Source organism: Clarias gariepinus, chromosome 6 (genome assembly GCF_024256425.1).
Source record: "Clarias gariepinus isolate MV-2021 ecotype Netherlands chromosome 6, CGAR_prim_01v2, whole genome shotgun sequence".
Lineage (NCBI taxonomy): Eukaryota > Metazoa > Chordata > Actinopteri > Siluriformes > Clariidae > Clarias > Clarias gariepinus.
The window spans coordinates 27,141,191-27,163,517 of record NC_071105.1 but is presented as its reverse complement, the minus strand read 5'-3'; the positions used below and the strand labels follow the sequence as shown (position 1 = coordinate 27,163,517).

The window sequence follows — 22,327 nt, the reverse complement described above, 5'->3', positions numbered from 1 at the left end:
TAAGGAAAGTGATGTCTTTACTTCTTTGGATAGTGTTCTGTGTCCTGTATCATCGTTGTGCTCTTGGAGTAATTTTGTTAGGCTGGCAAATCCTGGGAAGATTCACCAGTGTTGCAAGTTTTTTTCCAAGGAGTCCCTTAGCATTAGAAATCACTTGGTAACCCTTTCCAGACTGCTACATGTCAATAACTTTGTTCCTCTTTTCTTCTTAAATGTCTTTTTTTACTCAGATTATCTTTGTGTAACATTAAAATTTGGTTCATGATCTAAAGTCTTTAAATGAGACAAATACGCAAAAAAGTAAAGTATTCGGGAAGGGGGCAAATAATTTTTCACGGCACTCTATAGTGCCTTTAAAAAGTATTTACCCCCTGTGTAATACTAAAAAATTATACTACTAATAAACTTAATAAAACTTAAGCCACTTTGTCTAAAGCCTACAGTAAGTATAATGTCTGGCATAAGCCCAATACAGCCCATCATCCAGGTGACACCATTCTTGTCATTGAACACACTGGGGATAACATCATTCTCATAAGCTTTTCACCTCAGAACATCTTGGTATGTTCCATTTGCCGCCATCCAATCAGCTTCACCTATGCCCAATTAATCTGCCTCTCTACCTTAAAATTGCCTCAGTACCAAGTTACTCTTTGCCAGTCTGTCTCTTAACATTGTGTTTGATGCCTCCATCATCCTGTATCCTCTATTTTAAATTTCCCTATTTGTTTTAGTAAAACTCTTGTCCAATCATGTTAGGACTCAGCCTTTCCCCTGTCTTCCTGTATTATAAGTTTACTCGTTATCTCAAATTTGGGGATGTGTGGATTGGACAATGTATGTAAATGATTATATGTTTCTGTGAGTCTTCCCATTAAAAGTTTTATTTCCATGATTTCCAAATGATAACATTATAAGCAAGCCACAATTATCTTTTTAACAATGCCATAGTCAATTTTTCATGCTACCAATGCCTTCCTTTAAAGGTTTCTTTAAAGGCTGCTGCTCTTAAATCTCCAGACATGACTTTAGTGGTGTAGAAAATATGAACTTTTGTTCACAGAATAGATGTCATGTCCCTGATGTCTGAAACAAAAAAAAAATCATGAACCAAATGTGTTTAATCTATTACTGCATACTAGACCACAGTTGAACCCCATATAATATGTCATCAAACACCATACTCTCATACCTCCCTTTAAAGGTGGAAAAAGATGAAACCCCAGCTGAAGTCTCAGCTGAATATTAGCTTAATATTGTTACATTAAGGCTTCAGCAACTACTATGAATTATTCAGTGGTTGCAAAAAGATAACGTGAAAAGCTATCTACAGTAAAGTGTAAAAGGTAGTGCCACCACTTTTCATTTTTAATTGATTTTGATTTTTGTGTAAATAGAAAAATCATAAACATCATCAGATCATAGTGGGTATTAGTATTAGGCAAATACAACCTCAAACAAAAACATAATAAAAACATGGGCAAAACTAAGTACCTCTCACTGCTGCTACAGGATTTAAAAGGTAAGTTGCAGCCAGGTGCCGTTAATCATTAACTCTTGACTTACAGTAATTAACCCAAGTTTTGGGTTGAACTTCAACAAGGATTGAACTTGAGGCCTTCAAACAGTTAGCTTTCTCCTGCACTAGTCTACCACCCTAATTATTAAAACGAAAAATATAAATATAAGTATAAACATAATGATAGATCCATAAATAAGTATTTTTTGTATTCACTATTTCATTTATTTTTACTTTGATTTAAAAAAAACTGCAAAAATTTTAAGTTTATATGTTTAAAACAACTAGTCATGGTAAGCATGACAGCAATCAAGTGATTTTCCACGGTATCATTCCCATTCCCTCTCCTGCCCAAACACAACTGCATTATAACCTTTAAGCATGTCAAGTTTATATTACAAAAGGTATGACCTAAGCCAATGAGGAATGTGTCAGTAAATAGACTGTTTGGGGGTTATACATACAGTTGCTGACAATGACTGACATGGCAGTTTTCTGAACGATGGTACGTATTCTTGGGAAAGATGCATAGCAGCAGTAATCTTTCCGGCTGTCTGTCTGAATGGCATTAGAGAAGTAGAGGTTTCCATTCAGTCCAACAGTCACTCTCGCATCCTGCTCTATTTGCTTCATGCCTACATAAGTAAGAGAAAGAAAAAGCCCAGAAAATAAGTTCACTGAAAAATTATGCTTGTAAATGCATACCAAGTACAAATACACATTTGCTAATAATGATAATAATAATAATAATAATAATAATAATAATAATAATAATTATTATTATTATTATTATTATTATCATTACTACTACATTTATTATTATAATTATTTTAATGATAAATAGTTGAAGTAATCATTAAACATTATTGGATGATTGTTAAAAGAACACTTCTGTGTAAGTGTGTTTTAATCACTCAAAATAAGTATGGGGTGATGCTTAAACTTCATAAATACATTTTAAAAAATTATGTCACATTGTGTAGTAACATAAATGATTATATACTAAAATTAAGTTTGCCGTAAAAATTTACAGAAGCATGATGGCTGAGTGTATGTCATGTTATGTTACTTACTAATGGTCATCCAGTAAATTTCCAATGGAGGAATTCCTTTAGGTGGATTGCATTCCAGAATAAATGGCTGTCCTTCTTCTACCTTGATTGAATCAATTTTCTCTTTAGGGAACTTTGGAACATCTGGTAAGTACAATAAAAACAAGAAAAATGCTGAAATCAGCAGGTGCAGTAATATACTGTGGCAGCAGGAGGGCAGTAAGAGGCTTGGTTCTCTAGAGGCCTCTTACAAATGTGCCAACATAAAAAAAGAGATTTATAGCACCCGACAACCTTGGTCCCAAAGCACAGTAATAACACACCATTACTACAGCACTGCCTCACATCAAACTTCAGTGAGTGAATAAGAAGTGCTCATGCTTTGTCACTGGTGCCCCCTTTGGCCTGGTTCCATCATTCAGAGATTTATATGGTGAGTTTTAGAGCACTGTGAGGAATGTATCTAGGAGTATGATAAAGAGAGCAGTGGGTCTATTTTTCACCCTTTCAATCCCCCAAGATTCAAATACACACACATACACAGCAGAGAAAGGGCAAAGTTCAGGGGGCTTGTAGCACGTAAATACGGTGAACAACCGCACCAATTGCAGGATTAGCTGTTTTAGCAGACTTTAGCCTCTAAATCTTACTGAAAGGACCATAATAGTACAATTATATTTTACTCACTGGGAATGATAAACTCAATTTTTTCTGACATTGCAGTTCCTAAATTGTTGAAGGCATAACAGCGATAGACGCCTTGGTATTCAGTGAGGTTTCCGTTGTTTGGGATGATAAAAGTTCCAGAATCTTCTTCAGTGATCAACATAGGGTCCTGGTAGGGATTAAAATCTTGCCCATTCTTAGTCCATTTAAATCTAAGGAAGAAAAATATTGGATAACAATCTGATTAATACAATTATAAGTAAGGTTGGGGCCACATGTGAATCATAGCAGAGACAGTAATTTCAGCTCAGGATCAAACTTTTTTTATACCCAATTCTGTATTGTAAATACAGGTCATGCCTATTAAGGATAATATGATCATAATCTATCATGTGCATACAACACATAAGTCACAACTATTCACTAACCGGTGTGAATGGTGAAAAATAAACAAAGCTCCTTACACAAACTCTTTAATGTTCATCCCTGGATATTCACAATAAAGTAAGTCCCCTACATGCAAACATTCGAGTTATGAACTCAAAGATATGAATATATGTTGATAATTCTAAAGAACAAGGAAAAGATCATGGAACATGTTAGTATAGCCAATTGTGTTAGTATCCTAATACCTAGACAATGTTTGTTGGACTTAAAAGCACAGTGGACTTACAAACAAGCTCGTTTGTATGTTAGGGACTTACTGTACTATAGGTTTTTTTTAGTCAGCATCACATACTACTGGCTGGGCAAAATGTTATGTAACTTTAGCAGTAATTAGATATCTGCCTGAAGTTTAACCTGAACTATAAGTAAAATCAAAATGTTAACAATGAATTAATGAATAAACACAATTTTATGTGCCATATTTAACAATCTACTTTAAAATAGTAGGGCTGAAGTGGTATAAGTGAATTTTAACAAGTTAGATTAATTTTAAGACAAAACACGATCTTCATCCCATCTACTTTTTAGATTTCTCATTTGTGATTCACTCTCTGATTAACAACAGGAAGTGTATCTGGCTGAAGTACAGCTGAGGTATAAACAAGCCATAAGGCACTTTAGTACTCCTTATAATTTTTTTTTTTTTTTTGTATTAATAAATTAAGAAGACATGTACATGGGCTTAAACCTGAAATAATAATATCATTGATTACATTAAAGCTGATCAGCTTATTTTTTATCTTTAACCTTTTTTAACAATTTCTACAAATCCTTTTCCCATCAATGACAGGTACAGTACTTCAGCTAGTATTAAAAATTCAAGAATGCTCCTTTAGTTTTTCTTAATAATAATAATAATAATAATAATAATAACAGGTTAATTAAAGTAGAGCAGATGTAGTGAAGTACACAAATTCAAGAAAAAGTACAAGATGGAGATGTAAACAGAAGAAACATGTAATACAACATCAAGCTGTATCTATATAAATGGTATTGTCTCATCCTAACCTATTTTTATAACTGGCCCGTTTCACATTAATTTTAAGAGATGAAGACCAAAACAACATGCTCTACATATCCCAACTAGTGAAGATGAATTGTATATGTGACTAGTAACTTCATTTAGACACACTGTAGAACTGCAAGCTTTGTTTAAGACTCATACTGTGTATTTAATGGAATGTTATACCTGAAAAAATGAAATCAATCGAAAATATACATAATTAGTTGGCTATTGTTGGCAGCTACAAACAACAGTTTCCTGCATTAGGAAAGACTTTGCTGTATTAAAAGATCTTCTTCAGTTTACTCACATTACAAGTTCAACTTGTGTTCTGCAAATTACTATTTTTTTTTTTACATTTTGTGAATGAAAATGTAAGTAATGTATGGGTTTTGTACTAAAATCACATAAATTTTAAGTGTAAGAAAAATACCAAAACAACATGCTCTATGTATCCCAACTAGTGCAGCTGCCTTCCACTTCTCCTTGTTTTCATTGTGTATGCACTTGCTAATTGCCCTTACCTGTTATTTCTTTGAGGCTGTTGCACTAAAAAAAAAACTTAAATAAATCGAACAATATAATATTACAGTACATGACTTTTGTCGGCAGCCATAAACAACAGTTTCCTGATTTAGGAAAGATCTTTTATAGTTTAATTAGTCATATTACATAGAACTGCAGAAGTTAATGTTCTCCAAATATTTGTCGTGTTTTAAAATGTGCATAATTTTATTAAGAACATGACATCAGACAGCAGGAGCAGCAATTTTCTTATAAAATACACCTCTTTTGGCAATGCTAACGATCTATTGTGTGAGTCTAGGCATGAGTGCATGTGTACTTGTTTGTGTACTTACTCTGGATCAGGATTCCCTTTAGCTTCACACTTGACAGCAAAACTCTCCTCAAAAGACAAAGCGATAAGAGTAGGTGGTGACTGCTCTATTATTGTTGGCGACTGCTCAACTGGGTAAAGAAAGCACAGAGGTTTAGTTAAACTAAACAGTAATAACATGATACATACAGGCCTATGGTAAGCCTCATTTGTGTGCTAACATTAATGATGGGCAATGCTGCATGTGTACTACTGTGACTGTGTGACCTTAGTCCTTGATTAACAATGATTTGCAGGTCTAATACAGGATGTACAAAAAATAAACATAATAATATGGTCAAATGAAATAAAATAATCAGTTGAACTGTAATCATAATCAGTGCCCGAATCATGGGCTGAGATCAAGTAGACATTAAGTTGATGATGCCTGTAAAGTAAACTGGCCTGCTGGGAAATGTTTATTAGGCACATACTCTGTATTTACACACATTGTTACACAAATTCAAACACTATGCAGTTATTCAGGTTTGTAGGTGTGGTGTGGGGTGTAGATAAAACAGATAATCTTTTGCATTATTAGCAATTACTGTAGGCAGCATGGTGGTGTAGTGGTTAGCACTGTGCACTAGCACTAAAACTATGGTTCGATTCCCAGCCAGGCTTGATTACCCTGGCTCTGTGTGCATGGTGTTTGCATGTTCTCCCCATGCTTGGTGGGTTTCCTCAGGGTTCTCTGGTTTCCTCACACAGTTCTGCAGATTGGGTTAACTGGCGTTCCTAAAATTGCCTGTAGAGTGTAAGTATGTGTATGTGTGTGCCCTGCGATGGATTGGCACTTTGTCCAGGGTGTACTCTGCCTCATGCCTTAAATCTCCTGAGATAGGCTCCAGTCCCCATGCCAACCCTATGGTAATAGGTGCAAGGGTCAAAGGGGTATTTTCTTATTTTATCTAATAGCTGCTTCTTTTAGCACACGTGACTTCTCTAATAATTGATTTTTACATGTCTATGTGCATGGATGTTTCATCTGTTTGGAACTTTGTGTGTGTGTGTGTGTGTGTGTGTGTGTGTGTGTGTGTGTGTGTCCACTAATTTTAATTCATAGAATAACTGGAGAAATTGTTTTGTCTTATTAATGTGTTCGAGAATCTGGAAAAAAATGTTCACTTGTTACTTTGCAGCATTATAGGAAATATATCCATAATTTTGCATCCGTGACTAAAACAAATATAAAAATAAAGTAATAAATAAATAATTAGTTTTACTCATTACCTGAGTAGGGTGATGCCAAGCGAACACCATTTTTATGAATGGTAACAATGTTGACCAGATAACTTGGATTGGCCACGGTACAACCTTTTTTTTTTTTCTTGTATTCCTTTTTTTTTTTTTTTTTAACTATTATTTCCTAAAGTAACTGGCTATGGCTGAAGTATTAACAGGGGGCAGCCATTACGTTTTGGTGTAATGTATTTTTGTGTTCTTGTGCAGGCAGTAGTTAGTTTTAGATAAACTTTGTGTGTGTGTGTGTGTGTGTGTGTGTGATTTATTTAAATAAATTTGAAATAGAAAATAAAAGCATTAAATGGAATAGGTTAGATCATGGGGTGAAGTTCCCAGTGGCATAATTAGGCTTCTTTCCTTTTCTTTCCTTCTCAGAATAGTTGAGGCACCCTAGTCACATTATTAGTTCAGCACTGTGCAGCAAAAGCAGTTTATTTCCGAGTTTCTACATCAAAAAGTGAAAATAAGATGTGTACAATGTTTTTAGCGCTCAATTGGGATTCAAAAATGTGCAAGGTGTTGGCTTTTTAGTGTGCTTTAATAAAATACTTTAAATACCAAAATATAAAGATCTACAATTTGACATTTGAAAAAAAAAAAATTCTGTTTGGATGTTAGAGGTATCAATGGATGAAACAGAAGTTAATCACAACCAGCCGTATGGCTCTTCTAGCACACAACAATGTTAATGTAGTCTCCCAAAAAAATTTTTTTAGATTGAGATAAATGTTCAATGGCAGGGGTGTCTAAAATTCAGCTCCAGGGCCGAATGCGGACAGATGTTAATTAGCCCATGGCCAATTTGTTGCAATTTTTCCTTTCAATTGCCAGTGTCAGCAGACTGTGTTCACACAATTATTTAAATAGAATTATTTTACTAAATTGTTTTAGTCCTTGTTACAGACCTAAAGCAAAAAACTTTCAGCAAATAGGCTTATTCTCTACAAACTCTGAAAACATTCAGATCTATACAATCACTAATTTAATAGAACAAAAACAATTGGTGTATTTTTTTTAGAGAATAGCAAAATAAAATGATTAGATAAATGATGTATAAAATATGCATTTAGATATGTCCACTAATTTGAATTAATAAGATAACTGGGGAAAAAAATAGAACCTGGAAAAAAATGTTCACTCGATACTTTGCAGGATTATAGGGAATATATCCATAATTTTGCATCCATGACTAAAACAAATATGAAAATTAAGAAGTAAATAAATTATTAGTGCTGGGAAATTATAATATGACAATCTTAACTTACTCTCCAATGGAATGTCCAGAGCACTGGTGAGATGCCTGGTATTAAAAAGTGTTCCCAGTAGAAGGGAGATGCACAACCTCCACAGTAATTGCATCACTGGCCACACACTTGGGGTTAAGAAGAGTAGGAAGAAAAGATGGTGTGGGCCAGATCTCAGTACATCTCACTCCAGTAGGTACAGGAGAGTTGTGACCTGTGCAAGACACAACACACAATTATCATTCACACATGACCTCCTCAAGTGCTTAGAATCATCCACTGCTACACATAAAAAATATCAAGATGTGGGCGCGCACACACACACACACACACACACACACACGTGTTAGATAGTTCATTCCCCCCAAATATTCACACCCACTCGCACACACCATATGCCCACAGAAAGTGCACAGGAGCATGTGTGCTCAATAACACACACATTTGAACATCCCCATGTACCCACACACATGCACACACGCGCATATACACACATTTCGCTGAAAGAGCACACCTGCATTAGTGCATCCTACCCACGCGTCTCTTTAGACAAAATAAGCAGAATTTCCATATTAAAGATTTCTCCTGAACACTTCAAGGAACCAGACATTGTATCCCTGTTTATTATTTGTTGGAGTGAGTGGCAGACACATTTCCCTCATCCTCTTTTATATAATGCATCATACAAACAGGAATGAATGTAAATAAAAAAGTGGCCTCCTGTGGTTATGATAATGATCAGCAGATGTTGCAGAAATTATGTTGAATTATGAATTCATTCTGATTAACTGTTTTTAAGAATGAGAGTACTGCCATAGAACGGGTGCCACTTCCAGTGAGCAGCTGTTGTGCATATTTAAGTAAGTACACAGAGGCAGGAATATAGTGGTGCTTGACATACTATAAGACCACTGTTTTCATGGTTATTTTGTAATAAATGCCCAACCTTGAATAATAATAAAGAAAAATAGGTCTGGTATAACACATCGTTTGAATGATAGTGAAGTTCACATGTGGTGAGAAATCAAAGACTACAATATAATGAAGACTCCGTAGGGAGTCAGGTACAAGAGGTTCAGATATAGCAAATTAGACAGTGCTTCAGATATGAGTGTCAACTGCACCACCCCCACACATTTCATTGCTCAGGGCAAATTTTGGCTTTGTTGGATACTGCCTCATTGCAGTATTTCAATATCTCTTGAACAGTCAATTTTTTTTTTTATAAAAGCACAATTCCCTTATTCATGAGTATTTATTACATTAAGCATGATTCTTACTTAAAGTAAGTGCCCTATTCACCCAATAAATCAATGGATTCCCCACCTAGTACACTAGTTCTGCAAACAGCAAGTGATTTGGGATTCATCAAATTGCTAAAATTTGGCTAACGTTCTTAAATAACAAGTTGTATTTAAATAGATGTGTAATTGAGATATTTAGGCTCTTAATAGGCATCAGTATTTCAGGAGATAAGGATAGTTTTACTATGCACTGTCTCTTAGGCTTTTAAATAAGTTAATCATTAAGCCCATAAAAAACAATTTATATTAAATGAAAAAATAAGAATCAGGTGTGACAGTCCAGTGTTTCCCACAGGTCTAAAATATACTTGCTGTGGTTGCCAGTGGAACTAACCTGCCACTACAAAAATGGTTTACTACATAAAACAACAAATATATATATATATATATATACGTTATATACTAACCCTCCCCTCCATCTACACATATGTGAACAGTTTGATGAATTAAAAAAAATTTAAAAACTAAACAGACTTTGGTGTGACATAAGCAAAGAAATAGGACAGACATTTTTGCATGGTTGTTGTTTTAGTTTTTTTCTGCAACTAAATAAATAAATATAAAGTAGAAGAAGAAGAAGAAATTTGTAAGTTCTGAATTTTTGCGACATTATTTCTATATTCGGGCACATTTTAAATGTAGTGTTAAAATGTGTTAGAACCCAAATGCACGATTTGATGTAAAGTTGCACTCGATTTGATGTCTTTAGCCTCCTCCATGCACATACAGGAATGGTTTCTGTTTTTTCTATTTTAGATTTTTTTTTATTATTATTATTCATTGACCAGTGCTTTGTTGCCAGCATTCATGCAGCTTGTGTTTCTGTATTTTTGATTTTTTTTTTTTTAAGAGCCCATTCGCCGCGCAAAAATGTTTCTCTGCAGAGCATGTGTGACCTCAGTACGCCCTTCTTATTCTTTTTACCACAGCTGGCATCCTCTGTCTCTCAATACAATACTCTTGTGGTAGCAGAATAAACAGATAAAGAAACACTAGCACAAAATAACTGGAAAAGAAATTGTGAAAAAAAAGTCCTAGCATGCCAAAGCATCCTTAAGTTTACTTGCAGCCAGACTAATGATGAGTACATCTAAAGATAGTTATATTGAAACAACTAATTTTGTACTGAGTGCATTTAAGTTGTAATTTAATTGTACAAAAGCACAATTTTAAGTGTATCAAGTATACTTTTATGTGCTAAACTTAGTTATACTTAGTACACTCTTAAAGTATATGGCTGTGTATGTACTAACGTACATACCTGACAGTAATTAATAAAAAAGGAAGTATATCTGTAATATATTATAAGTACATTACAGCAATTTTTTACTGTGTAACAAATATATAAATATACTAATGAATATATTCTTATTGCAGTAGCTTGCTGTTTATACTTCTGGCAAATTTCAAATACTAAAAAGTACACTTTGTGGTTAATAAAAATATACATACAGTACACACAGTCTTCTATAATACTGTATTGCAAATGTGTTACCAGTACACTAAAGGAGTTTAGAACAATTTACAAATGCTAAATATGTTTTTGGCAGGTTTTATTCATAAGTTGAATTAAAAAAAAAAAAAAAGTTCTATAGTTTGTCTTCAATAAAACTTCAGGTTATATCACAAACACATAAAAAAGAAATATAAACTGTTGTCTGAACAAAGACAGGCATCAGTATTGGATTATACTGTATTGGTTCAAACCTTCAAACGTTGATTCTAGCTATTATGCAGAGACTCTAAAAACAGGCCAAAAGCTAGGGAGCATTATACTAGCAGCACATAAGTACATAAGATTTAGCACTAACACATTAGATAATACATTCTACAGTTTAAACTATGTACTTCATTTCTACCTACCTTTAAACTACCTACAAAAAACATAAAATGTCACTTTTGCCAATAATAATGAAATAATAACGATAACTCAAAACGAATTCAAACCAGAAGCAGAGAATGGGGGAGCCAATCCAGAAACATAAAATGTGCCCACCTCTAGTTTCTGATTGGCTGATATTGACCAGTAGTGACCCTGCTTTAGTCTCTGGTTGGCTGGAATTGTGGCAGAGCGTTACCGCTGCTGCAGTCTGAGCAAGCGTAGCTTTATGATATTGAGGGCACACATGTGATAAAGGTTAATATAAATGAGCACATACTGAAAGCACATAAATGAGCCTGAATGCGCAAAAGTGAGTTAGAGAGCACATTTAAATTAAACTGAAAATATACTCAGACTACTTTGTATTAAAACAGTATTTATTTCAAGCAATTTTTAAAAGTATGCCAAAAATAAATTGAAAAACAAAGTTTAAATAAGTGTGCTTTAGTTTAATTCCAAAAATTGGTAACAGCCTGATATTAGTATACTTTTTATATATTCACTAATGGTACAACGTTTTGTTAGTATATTTGCTATGTACTATAGAAGATTTGAATATATTTGTTATACACGTAAGTGTACTTTTATTCAGTAGGGTGGCATCGTTTCCCTGGACAGATTTTTTTAAAGGGTGGTACTGTGGCACTGTGTTTTAACATTCCCCACAAGTAGGCATCAGGTGGTGTAAGATCAGGTGAATGGGATGGGTATAAGAAGGAATTGTTCTGCCACCTTTTTCATGAGAAGAGTGAACTCAGACCCCATTTACAACCATTTCTGTATGAGCTGAACTAATACTCAACTATAAATACTTGTTCCTCCGCTGAGAGACCCATTTCTAACAAAAAAAACTGCTCAGCACAACTTCTATTTCACTACTGGGGACACGTATGAGCTATGCCCCGTCGACAAACACACATAAATGTTTGAGATAGCAGTTACCATGAGATTACATTAATCTGTGATATTAATTTATAAAGCTAACAAAAGATAGATATTTATAATAAGAGGTTATGACTAATCTTAAAGTCACTAGGACTAATTACCTTAAATTCATATTTGTTCAACTTGGACCTCTGAATAGAAGCATTTGAGTATCTGCTGATGAACATTCAGGCTGTGACCCAGCTCATTAGATTACTTCCTTTTGGCTCTCAGTAGCAAAAAGAACTACTAATTATAACATGATTGTTTGTGAAAGTGGAACAAAAAAGTTGTCTCAGAATTCCAACCAGGCTCAACTAAATGACTTTGTTTCATAATGTTCAGCATGACATACAACACACACACACACACACACACACACACACACACACACACACACACACACAGACAAATGGCTTCTTTGAACCAGTAAAAAGTCAAGCAGAAAGAATTCATGACCCATCCTCTCCTACTGCCTTGCTTCTGATTTCCTCTTCAATACTTAACATGCTGCGCAATTTAACAAACTCAACAGGACAACTTGGATCAAATATCATTATATAAAGACATTATTGAATAATTGACATATGTGCAAGAAGTCGATTCCCATTGTTTCTCTTTAGGTGGTTCTTGTTATCCAGATGGGCATGAACATTGCCCTACAAGTCTGTGTAGTGAAATAATAGGATTAACTCTATCTTGCTCCTTTCATCAAGTCAATGCTGGTTGCTCTAACCTCGTGTAAAACCTATGTGATTTCACTGAAAAAAAAAATATTAGAAGCTAAGAAAACTGGTTTGCACACAAGGGAATCATGAATCTCCTATTTTTACTATCTTTAGACAATATGCTCTATTTTTTACATTTTGTAATTGCAACCTAAGACCACTCATATGGATATATTATATCTACACTGTAATTGAACTGGAGCCCTCTGTATCAAATCAAATTTGGCTGGTCTTCATTATTGTTGAGTGTCTAGCAGGATGCACTATGGCCATCTGGCAGGGGACAGCTTGAAAACCATGGGACCGGACATAAAAGACGTTCACTTGAGAAGTACTTTATCCATATGGTATATACTAAAAGTGACAAAGCATCTTGGTACACAGGTAAACATGAGCATCTTTTGACGTTAGCACCTTCTTCATAATTAAATATCTTAATTAGCATATGCTGAGCTTGCTTGCTATTGCAGAACAGATTAAGAAACAGCCAAGCCGCCAGGCAATTGCTTATGTATATAGAACTAAGACCTGTTTAAGGACCTCAGGCTATTTCCTAATCCCTTCGCTTACACCCATGCCTGCTGAAGTTGGCAGGAGGCTAAAAGCTGCCAGCGTGGGAAGCCCAGTGTGACCTCTGACCCATGCTAGTTTTGGCACTATTTAAGCACATCAGTATAAGACAGGTGCCAAAGGAGGAGGAGAGGAAGGCTGAAGCAAAAAAAAAAAAAAAAAAAAACTGGGACAAGAAAAATCTGGAAGAGCCATTTTAGATGGATGGCATCTTTCTCCATTCCTATACTTCTTTTGCTCACAGCAAAGATTTCATAAGATTAAGCATGAAAGAGAAGAGATTTAAAAGGTGGGAAATTAAAGTGACAGTAGGGCACCTTATGAAGACCCAAATTATATGCCCTTGGGGAATTTCCCGTACGGCACTTTAATGTTTATTAAACACTGCAGACCAGAAGCATCCCACAAGACCTACAGTCTTGGAGTTGCTCTAATGCAGTAGTCTAGCAATCACAATCTGGCCCTTCACCACTAGGCTCATTGCTATCACCTGCTGCAAAAATTGTTCTTTACCCCTCCCCAGATCTGTGCCACGATACAATCTCGGAGGTCTACAAACAATTCTTTGGACTTCATAACTTAGTTTGTGCTCTGACATGCACTGTTAACTGTGGGACCATCATATAGATGGTGTGTTTCTTTTGAAATCATGTCCATTCAACTAAATTTACCACTGGTGGACTGCAATCAAGTTGTAGAAATATCTCAAGGATGATCAGTGGAAAGAGGAAGCACCTGAGCTCAATTTTGAGTGTCATCACAAAGGCTCTAAATTTGGGTACTAACATACTGTTTATTGCGAATTAAAATATTACATTCTATTAATTACATTTTGTATTGTCACAACATTCATGTTTATCTACAGTCCTGTGCAAGTCCTAGGCACCTTATTATATGCTGTACCAATTTTTTTATATATGTTTATTATATCTGCATACTTATGTACATTATTAATTTTTAAGTTATATATGGAAATGCTGAATGATTTTTTACATCATTCTGTAGACATGATAAACATATATAGTATAACAAAATTGGTACAGCATATAATATGGTGCCTAAGACTTTTGCACAGTAGTCTATAATACATGGATGTGATTGTAATTAATCAGAGAAGGACTTCATGCTCACTTAATGCTTTAATTAAGTATTATAGAAATGAAATAGTAAAGGTCAAATGCCCAACATTAATAAGGACAAGCAATGCGTAAAGGGGTTAAAAGTATACATTGGTGCAAGATTTATAAAGATACCCAGAACGATGAAGTGGATGTAAAGACATAACCAAGATAGTAAGAGGATGAAGAAGTTGATGGATACAGCCTGAGCACAATAAATGAACAGTGGAGCTTCTGACCTAAGCTCTTCAGTGACAGCATGATGAATAACCCTGTGACATCAGTAAAATTCACTGCAGGCAACATAGATGGACAGCTCCTCTAACTCTGTCAAATACACAATTTAAAATCTCGATCCAATCCAGTGCCTTCCCACAATCAGTAAACTGCAACATGATTTTATTGATTTTATTGATTAGTGTTTGAGGTCTAGGTCTGACCTGAGGTCTAGGTCAAGATTTCACTACACGAAGATCTACTCCAGTCAAAAGCAAAGAATAAAGATAGTAGTTTTGCCGTTCCATATGGAAAATATTAACATATTCATATATAAAGAAAAACGTAACAATTAAGATTAAAATTGTAACTACTGTACTTTATCTGTCAAAAATGACCAAAGAGAATTATAATAAATACAAAACTCCTAACCAAGGCAACCACAGGAGGTGTAGATATAGGACTTAATCCTTTTGTAAGTCTGACTGCAGGTACAGGATTCACCTATAAATGTATAAATTGCAGGTTGTGCTCTAAACATCTTGGATAACTAGGCACAAATTTTCTGTGGATGTGGGCTGCCTCAAATCCTTATGTCTCTTCATGTATTGCCAGGCAGACTTGATGATTTTGAGATCAGGGCACTGTGTTTGCCAAACCATCATTTCCAGGAGTACTTGTTTTTCTCTACACTGAAGGTGACATTGGCTCTATGTTTGGAGTCGTTGTCCTGCTGCAGAATAAATTTGGCGCCTACCAGAAACTTCCCTGATGGTATTGCATGATGGATATGTATATACATGTATTTCTCAGCATTAAGGACACCGATCAAATCTCCAAGTGCATTTGCAGAAATTAAGCCCCAAACTTGCAAGAAACCTTTACCATGTAGCCTGCAGACACTAATTATTGTATTGTACTCATTATTGCCCATTAGCAAAGTACCTGCATCCTGCTACAGCCAAATATAAAAAATTTTGACTCACCATTCCAGAGTACCTGCTGCCATTTTTCGGCCCTGTTTTCATGGATAATTAAGTGGCTTAGACATGTTTCTGTCAGCGATATGGCTTTTGGGTAGCAATTTTCCCCATAAAGACCATTTCTACCCCAGACTTCTCCGGACAGTAGGTGTAACTGGGACCAACTGGTTTCCACCATTTGACAATAAAAAATTGGTCAAGCCAATCTAATTCAAGAACCTGAGAGGGCTGAGTGGGTGTGGTCAGTGCACCAAGAGCCACCATAAGTCTTTAGGAAATGGGCTACAACTGTTGCTTTCCTAATATCAAGCCAATCCTGAAACAAAGACAGAAGCATCTTACAGTACCTTGGCTAAGGAGAAAAAAAAACTAAACCATTTTTCAGACTCTTTGAAAGTAAAAGTAAATTTTGCATTTAATTTGGAAATCTTGTTTCCAGAGTCTGTGGAAAAGTTGGAGAAGGACAGAATCCAAGATGCTCAAAGTTTAGTGTGGCGTTTCCATGGTCAAACCTTTTTTATGCTTTATTGTTCAATTTTGGTGAGCCCATGTAAACTGTTGAACTGGTTTTCTGTTTTTACCTAACAGGAATTGCACCAGGTAAGGTCTTGTGCTGCTGTTGCCTATTTGCTTCCAGGTTCAATGTGTTGTGCGATGTTGCCGTTTTTGCTGTGATTTCCTGTTGCCTTTCTATCAGCTTAAACAGTCTGGCCATTTTTTTTTCTCTTTTTCAGACTATTGGTTGTAAACTCTACAGATAGTTGTGCATGAAAATCATAGAAGATCAGTAGTTTTTTGGAAATACTCAGACCAGCATGACATAAATAACCTTCTTCCCAATTCTGTTGCTTGATGAACAGATCATCTAAATGCTATGAGCTGCTGCCATGTAATTGGCTTATTAGATACTTGCGTTACCAAGCAGTTGAACAGGTGTACCTAATGAAGTGACTGGTGACACCTACAAATATAACCCTATAAACATACAATGATACAACTGAAGCACATTCTGATTTTTCTTTTTAACTTGTTTAAGGTTTAGGAATATTAAGTGATCATCCATTTATCACTGAGATGATACAAATGGGCAAATTCCATAGATTATCCATAAACATCGATAAAATTATAAAATACGGCTCTTACAAGAAAAAAAAACATGCCACTGCAGACTACAGTACAGGAAAAATAATACATTTTCAGTACAGCTAAGGTCACACGCAATAGTAACTAATGAAAGATAGTATAACACGGGGGCTTTTTAATCACATATGTGCTTTCAAGTTAGAAGTGAGTGAGAATGATATAATGAACGAAAGGTAAAAGAGATGGGTTTGAATTAGCAGATAGAACAAGTGAGGGAAAATACAGTACATAATTAACATTACTGGTAATGTAAATGCAAGCTTGTGTTTGTGAACACAAGAGGAATTTTTTTCTTTGATTTTTTTTCTCACTATTTCTGTCTCTTTGAAGTCTGTGAATCACAGAGGATCCATTCTCGGGACAATAATGATATTAGCCTGTGATCTGAGTGGCATGAAGTGGGTGTGTGGCTGAGAGTAATTTCACAGGAGAGACTCTTTGGTAGCGACAGAAACGCGAAGGCCCTCACCACATTCACTCACAACATCTGACAGATGTTAGTAATCTCCTGGAAGGCAACTAGTAACCGTTGGAAAAGATAGATTATAATTGCATTCTAGATCCCCATATATTAGAACCTGAAGCCAAATTGATTTCTGGACCAGAAAGTGAGATTTTGATTTCCCAGTACTGTGGAGAATAGGAGTGATACGAAGGAGCAATGGGTAAAGATAGCTCTTATTTGTTTTTGTCTATGGCTCTGTTTTCATAATTGAATATATTGTCCACTGAGATTTAGGTTCTGTGATTCATAAGTGCTATGCTGAATGAACATGAACTTCCTGCTATAATCTGGACAAACTCTTCATGACAGGCTGTTTAAAGATTTGGCAGTCATAGTAAAAATGTTCTGTGCTTGTTCATCATTCCAGTGCTTGCATAAGCTTATTGTATATCCTCTATCTCTTCTTTTACAATTGACTATCTGAAAAAGTCCAGCTTTACAGGAAGCTTTCCAACAGCGGTCACCATAAAACCAGCAGGAGATAAATATTTACTCATTTTTGCACAAAAGCAACAAATTCAAACTGATGCGTATGAAAAATGCGTTCTTGCAGAGCCACGGAGATACACAGTATATAATGGAAAAATAAGTCAGTAATGAACCAAATTCAGATGTATTTCTTGTATGTTCTTAAATGGCAAAAAATATTTAAATAAATAAAACCAATAAAAATTTACATCCTTAAATCTTTTTATCCCCCATTTCTTAAGTCCCATGTTGCTTCCTAACCTACCACTCAAAACACATGTGCAGAAACCCGAAAGACTTGCTCTGCCACTGTAATCCTCTACCTGATGCACTTGTAACAAGCACAGCCAAAACACACCAAACAGAAGTCTCTCTACTCACAAGTCCTTGCTCCATTCTCTTCTTTCCTTCTGTCTCTGGCTAACCCCTTCCTCTGATACACATTACAACAGACTGAAAACAGAATGCAGACAAGAATGCGTGATACGAGGAACTGACAAAGTGCTCTGTAGGCGGCCACAAGATGGGAGGCACAGAGAAACCGTAAGCTGCCAGAGCCTCTCCCTGAGCAAAGGAGCTCATTAAGTGAGTGACAATCACGCTGCACAAAGCCTGATCTGAGAGCTATTCACTGCACTGGGTGGGTAGGGGTGGAGGGTGGAAGGAGAAAGAGAGAGAGAGAGAGAGAGAGAGAGAAGAGGTGGTTACCAGTGAAGGAATTTTGAATAGGGACGCAGTTTATTAAATGCATTTTAAATAAAAAGTATACTGACTTCCATAGTAATGTAATTTATGCTAAGACATTAAACACATAGATTACTCAATGCAATGTTTCAAATTGCAATTACAACATTTAATCAGTGTTCGTAAAAGTAATATTTGTATAGAGAGCATGCAAAGAATTAAAAATAAAATAAGCACAATATAACACTCCGCTCTGGTTCCATAAGACACCCACAAATAGTTGCAAGTGGCTGCTTATGTCCAACTAATTGCCACCAATTAAATGAATACATAATAAATAATGTGACCAGAAACAAAGAGCATGTGATTTTTATTTAACTTACAACATAGCCATAGGTGAGCTAAAACAATCCCTCACCAGCAAACTGGGGAAACAATTTAGTCCTCTCTCATTTTGTTGGGTAGCAGGGGGGAGAGAGAGAAATCAAGATGATATATGATGTGGAATGGGGTGTATAACTTACAGTTTAACAGGCAAGAGGGAAGAGGAAAATTGGAAAAGGGGGAAGGGTAATGGGGGTTATGCTTGAATTTTACTGATATGGGTCACTGTGAGACAGAAACAACTTCAAGGCACAAAAAAGGTTCTTGAAAAATGAAGAAGAGATTTTACAAAAGCCTACATTCAAATGATGCGTCAACCTTCCTTAGTGTTTTCATGCTTTTATTGTTATATACTTTTATTTTTACTTGCTGTAAGATGTATTATCCTAAGAGGGAAAAGTACCATAATTTAGTTGGAATACCATTAAATTTACATACACCAGCAAAAAAATCCATAAGAAATGAATTATGAACATACTTGTGAGCTTGCCTTTTTAGCATTTCATTAACTTTACCATCTCTGACTGTTGGTAATTATCTTAATTATCTACATCAAAGCCAAACTGGTCTTTATATATTTCTGTATTACAACATTTTGCTTCATATTTTCATAAATGCCTCAACCTCAGATATTAATGAAAGCAATAAATCACTGAAGCCCAATTCTAAAGAACCAGAATGATCATTCCTGTGTGAACTTGAGCAACAGCTGTTAGGGCAAATGTAAGACAATAAAGGTACCGCAATCACTGCAAATAAATCATACACTAGATTGAGAAAGCAGCCGAACTGTGATTAGTCATCATTCGTCATTATTTAACAAATAACAAAAACAAGCAAACAAGTTTCATCTTGAAATATTCACCACTCTAAAACGTCAGTGTGCTTCAATTGACAGAGAGCTTGATTAATTGTGAGAGCATACTGCCAAAATTAGACACTGAGGACACTCATTGCTGTGTCAATGCAGGTCCCTTGGCATTACCTTAAAGTGGCAGCAAGATGGGGCTGCCATTATGGGCAGCACAAACAGAGGGAAGCCTTATGAACTTTGCTCAAGCACTTATAGAGGTAAGCAGCAGAGGGCAGTGACAGAGGGAAGGAATAAAACTGTGGAAAGGATGGACAAAGCTGCCAGCTTTCCGGAGTTCAGCCAGGCTGAACAAACCTGTCATTGTTCTTGGTACTGCCTAGAGGATAACCTCCCCTCCCTCCGTTTCTCTCTCACCATCTCTGTGTCTTTGTGTCCCTCTTCTCCATGGTTCACAGTAAGCCACCATGCATTTCAGGGTTCTTCCAGGGTCATCTGATCTAGCATTCACAGATCAAAACAACTCTGACACATATTATGTGCATCATTTGTTTTTAGCTCTAATCCCTCATTAATAGTATTTTTCTACTTAACTTGTCTTAAATAATGGCCTACATTTATAAATTATAATCCCAGACAAACATTATCTAACTACCATTCAAAACAGCATTTTGAGTCAGGGCACTGCAGAAGCATAAAAAAAAAACTACCTGCACTATCTGCAAAAACTAACTAATCACCTCATTTGCCAAGCCAAATGCGGTGCATGGGGAGCACAGGTGTTCTCCGCTACAGGACATAACCTCAGTGTAACCTTCAGGCAACACTAATAACCTGGACCATGTGCTTACCTCGATCTTTGGTGATCTATGATTTGGCATCTCCCAGGACATGTATATAAAGTAGACTGAGGAATAAAAAGTAGCTTAAGGAATATAAGGGGTCACTGGCATGACAAGGTGAGCAACATAAAACCAACAGAGAATGTTTTTACCTGAATTCACAACATGTGCATTAGTGATCTACAGCTCAGTTTTAAAGGAATAATTTTTTTTTTTTTTGCTCTTTGTTCTGGAAGTGTTTAAGAAAACTTGGCACCTCCCAAAGGTATATTCACTGTCAGAGTAATGAAAGAAGATTCTGGTGCTCTATTTTTAAATATATACTGTATATAAAACAAAACCTACATAAATATTCAACCAACATCAGATGCAGATGTTAATATGCTGTATCGCTACAAAAAATAGTTTAAGATTTAAGGATTCAAGAGAATTGCTTAGAAACCTTATATTAACCTTATTAATATAGACATTTCAGACCTTAATAAATTATGGGCATGTGGTCATCATAAATGATGACAAACAAGTTTAAAGATTGTTTTCAGTTGAATTTAATTTGTTTAGGACAAGACTAATTTCGCAGGTGTTTTTACTCAGATTCAAAGCTTTTTATTTTTCAGCAGCTCCTTTGAACCCACATATGCCTAAAATAATGGCTAGATATCTGATGTCAGTTATTTATGAACTATAACACCATATGCCTCTCCAGACAAAGTAGCATGACTACATGTTTATTTGCAGTTCCCCATTAGCCTTGACATATTAACAACTCTAAATTGATTCCAGACCTTGGTTTATAGGTGAGTACAACATGCATTACATGAGGTATTCATTTCACAGTGTAGTCAAGCATGGAAAGGGAGATCTGTTGCATGCTTGAAGCCACACTTTTCCATTGCAAAAACTCTACTCTGTACACAGGTTAGTGAAATCTTAAACATGTTAAATTGCAGAGCAACAATTACAAGAGACATTTGCAGTTGGGGTGTGTGTGTGTCTGTGAGTTTGTGAGTAATATGGTTTGCAGGACTGCAATCCAATTGAGTGATTTCCTCTCCTCTGCCTTTTTCAGACTTTTCACTGGCAGACTTGATCGCAGATGGCACTCCCTGTGATTATGGCAACAAGCATTATATGATCAGCTTTCCTGATTGGCATTCTCGCCAAAGGTCTCAGGCAAACACACAACACTTGCCATGATAAAGCAGCTAGCACCAAATGTTAGGTTCACTTACAATGACTGCAATACAACTTTAAAGACAAACATGCTGTCATGACAAATATGGAATAAAAGTAATAATAATAATAATAATAATAATTATTATTATTATTATTATTATTAATTATAATTATTATAATAACAGTAGGAGACAGGCTTTTACTACACTTACGGAACTGTTGTTGTTGACAGGTTTTAAATGAAGAGTCCTATTGAACCCATTTTAATTATGTTACCCCAGAAATCGATGAGCTATTTCCCTCAGTGTTCATGCCTAACAAAGTCAAAGGTCTGGAGCCCAGGGGTATTTTAAGTGTTTACATAAGCCAATTGTGAATGTTAGACAAGCATGAGGGTACGGAGACAAAATCATTAAAACAACTATCCACATATTTAACATGCATAGCAACATATTTACTCCAGACCAGATATATAAATGTGCTCTGTATGATTTTAGAGCTTACACTTTGAAGAGCTGAAATGAAAAAAACGAGAT

The 22,327-nt window shown here is 35.6% G+C and overlaps 1 protein-coding gene across 6 annotated transcripts in view; it reads right to left on the bottom strand.

Moving 5' to 3' along the window:
- Nucleotides 1–22,327, bottom strand: part of chl1b (cell adhesion molecule L1-like b) — an 86,226-nt gene that overhangs the window by 39,590 nt on the left and 24,309 nt on the right. For 2 of the 6 annotated variants that reach the window (XM_053499041.1, XM_053499044.1), the window contains exons 1-6: nt 18,276–18,428; nt 8,075–8,267; nt 5,548–5,656; nt 3,259–3,449; nt 2,593–2,715; nt 1,984–2,154 (exon numbers count right to left, since the gene is read on the bottom strand). In XM_053499041.1, coding sequence (XP_053355016.1) covers nt 1,984–2,154; nt 2,593–2,715; nt 3,259–3,449; nt 5,548–5,656; nt 8,075–8,168 — 688 coding nt within the window. In that variant the 5' untranslated portion in view covers nt 8,169–8,267; nt 18,276–18,428. Of the gene's footprint in view, nt 1–1,983; nt 2,155–2,592; nt 2,716–3,258; nt 3,450–5,547; nt 5,657–8,074; nt 8,268–18,275; nt 18,429–22,327 lie in introns of those variants that run through there. The other 4 variants (XM_053499045.1, XM_053499046.1, XM_053499043.1 and 1 more) reach the window with 2 other exon arrangements.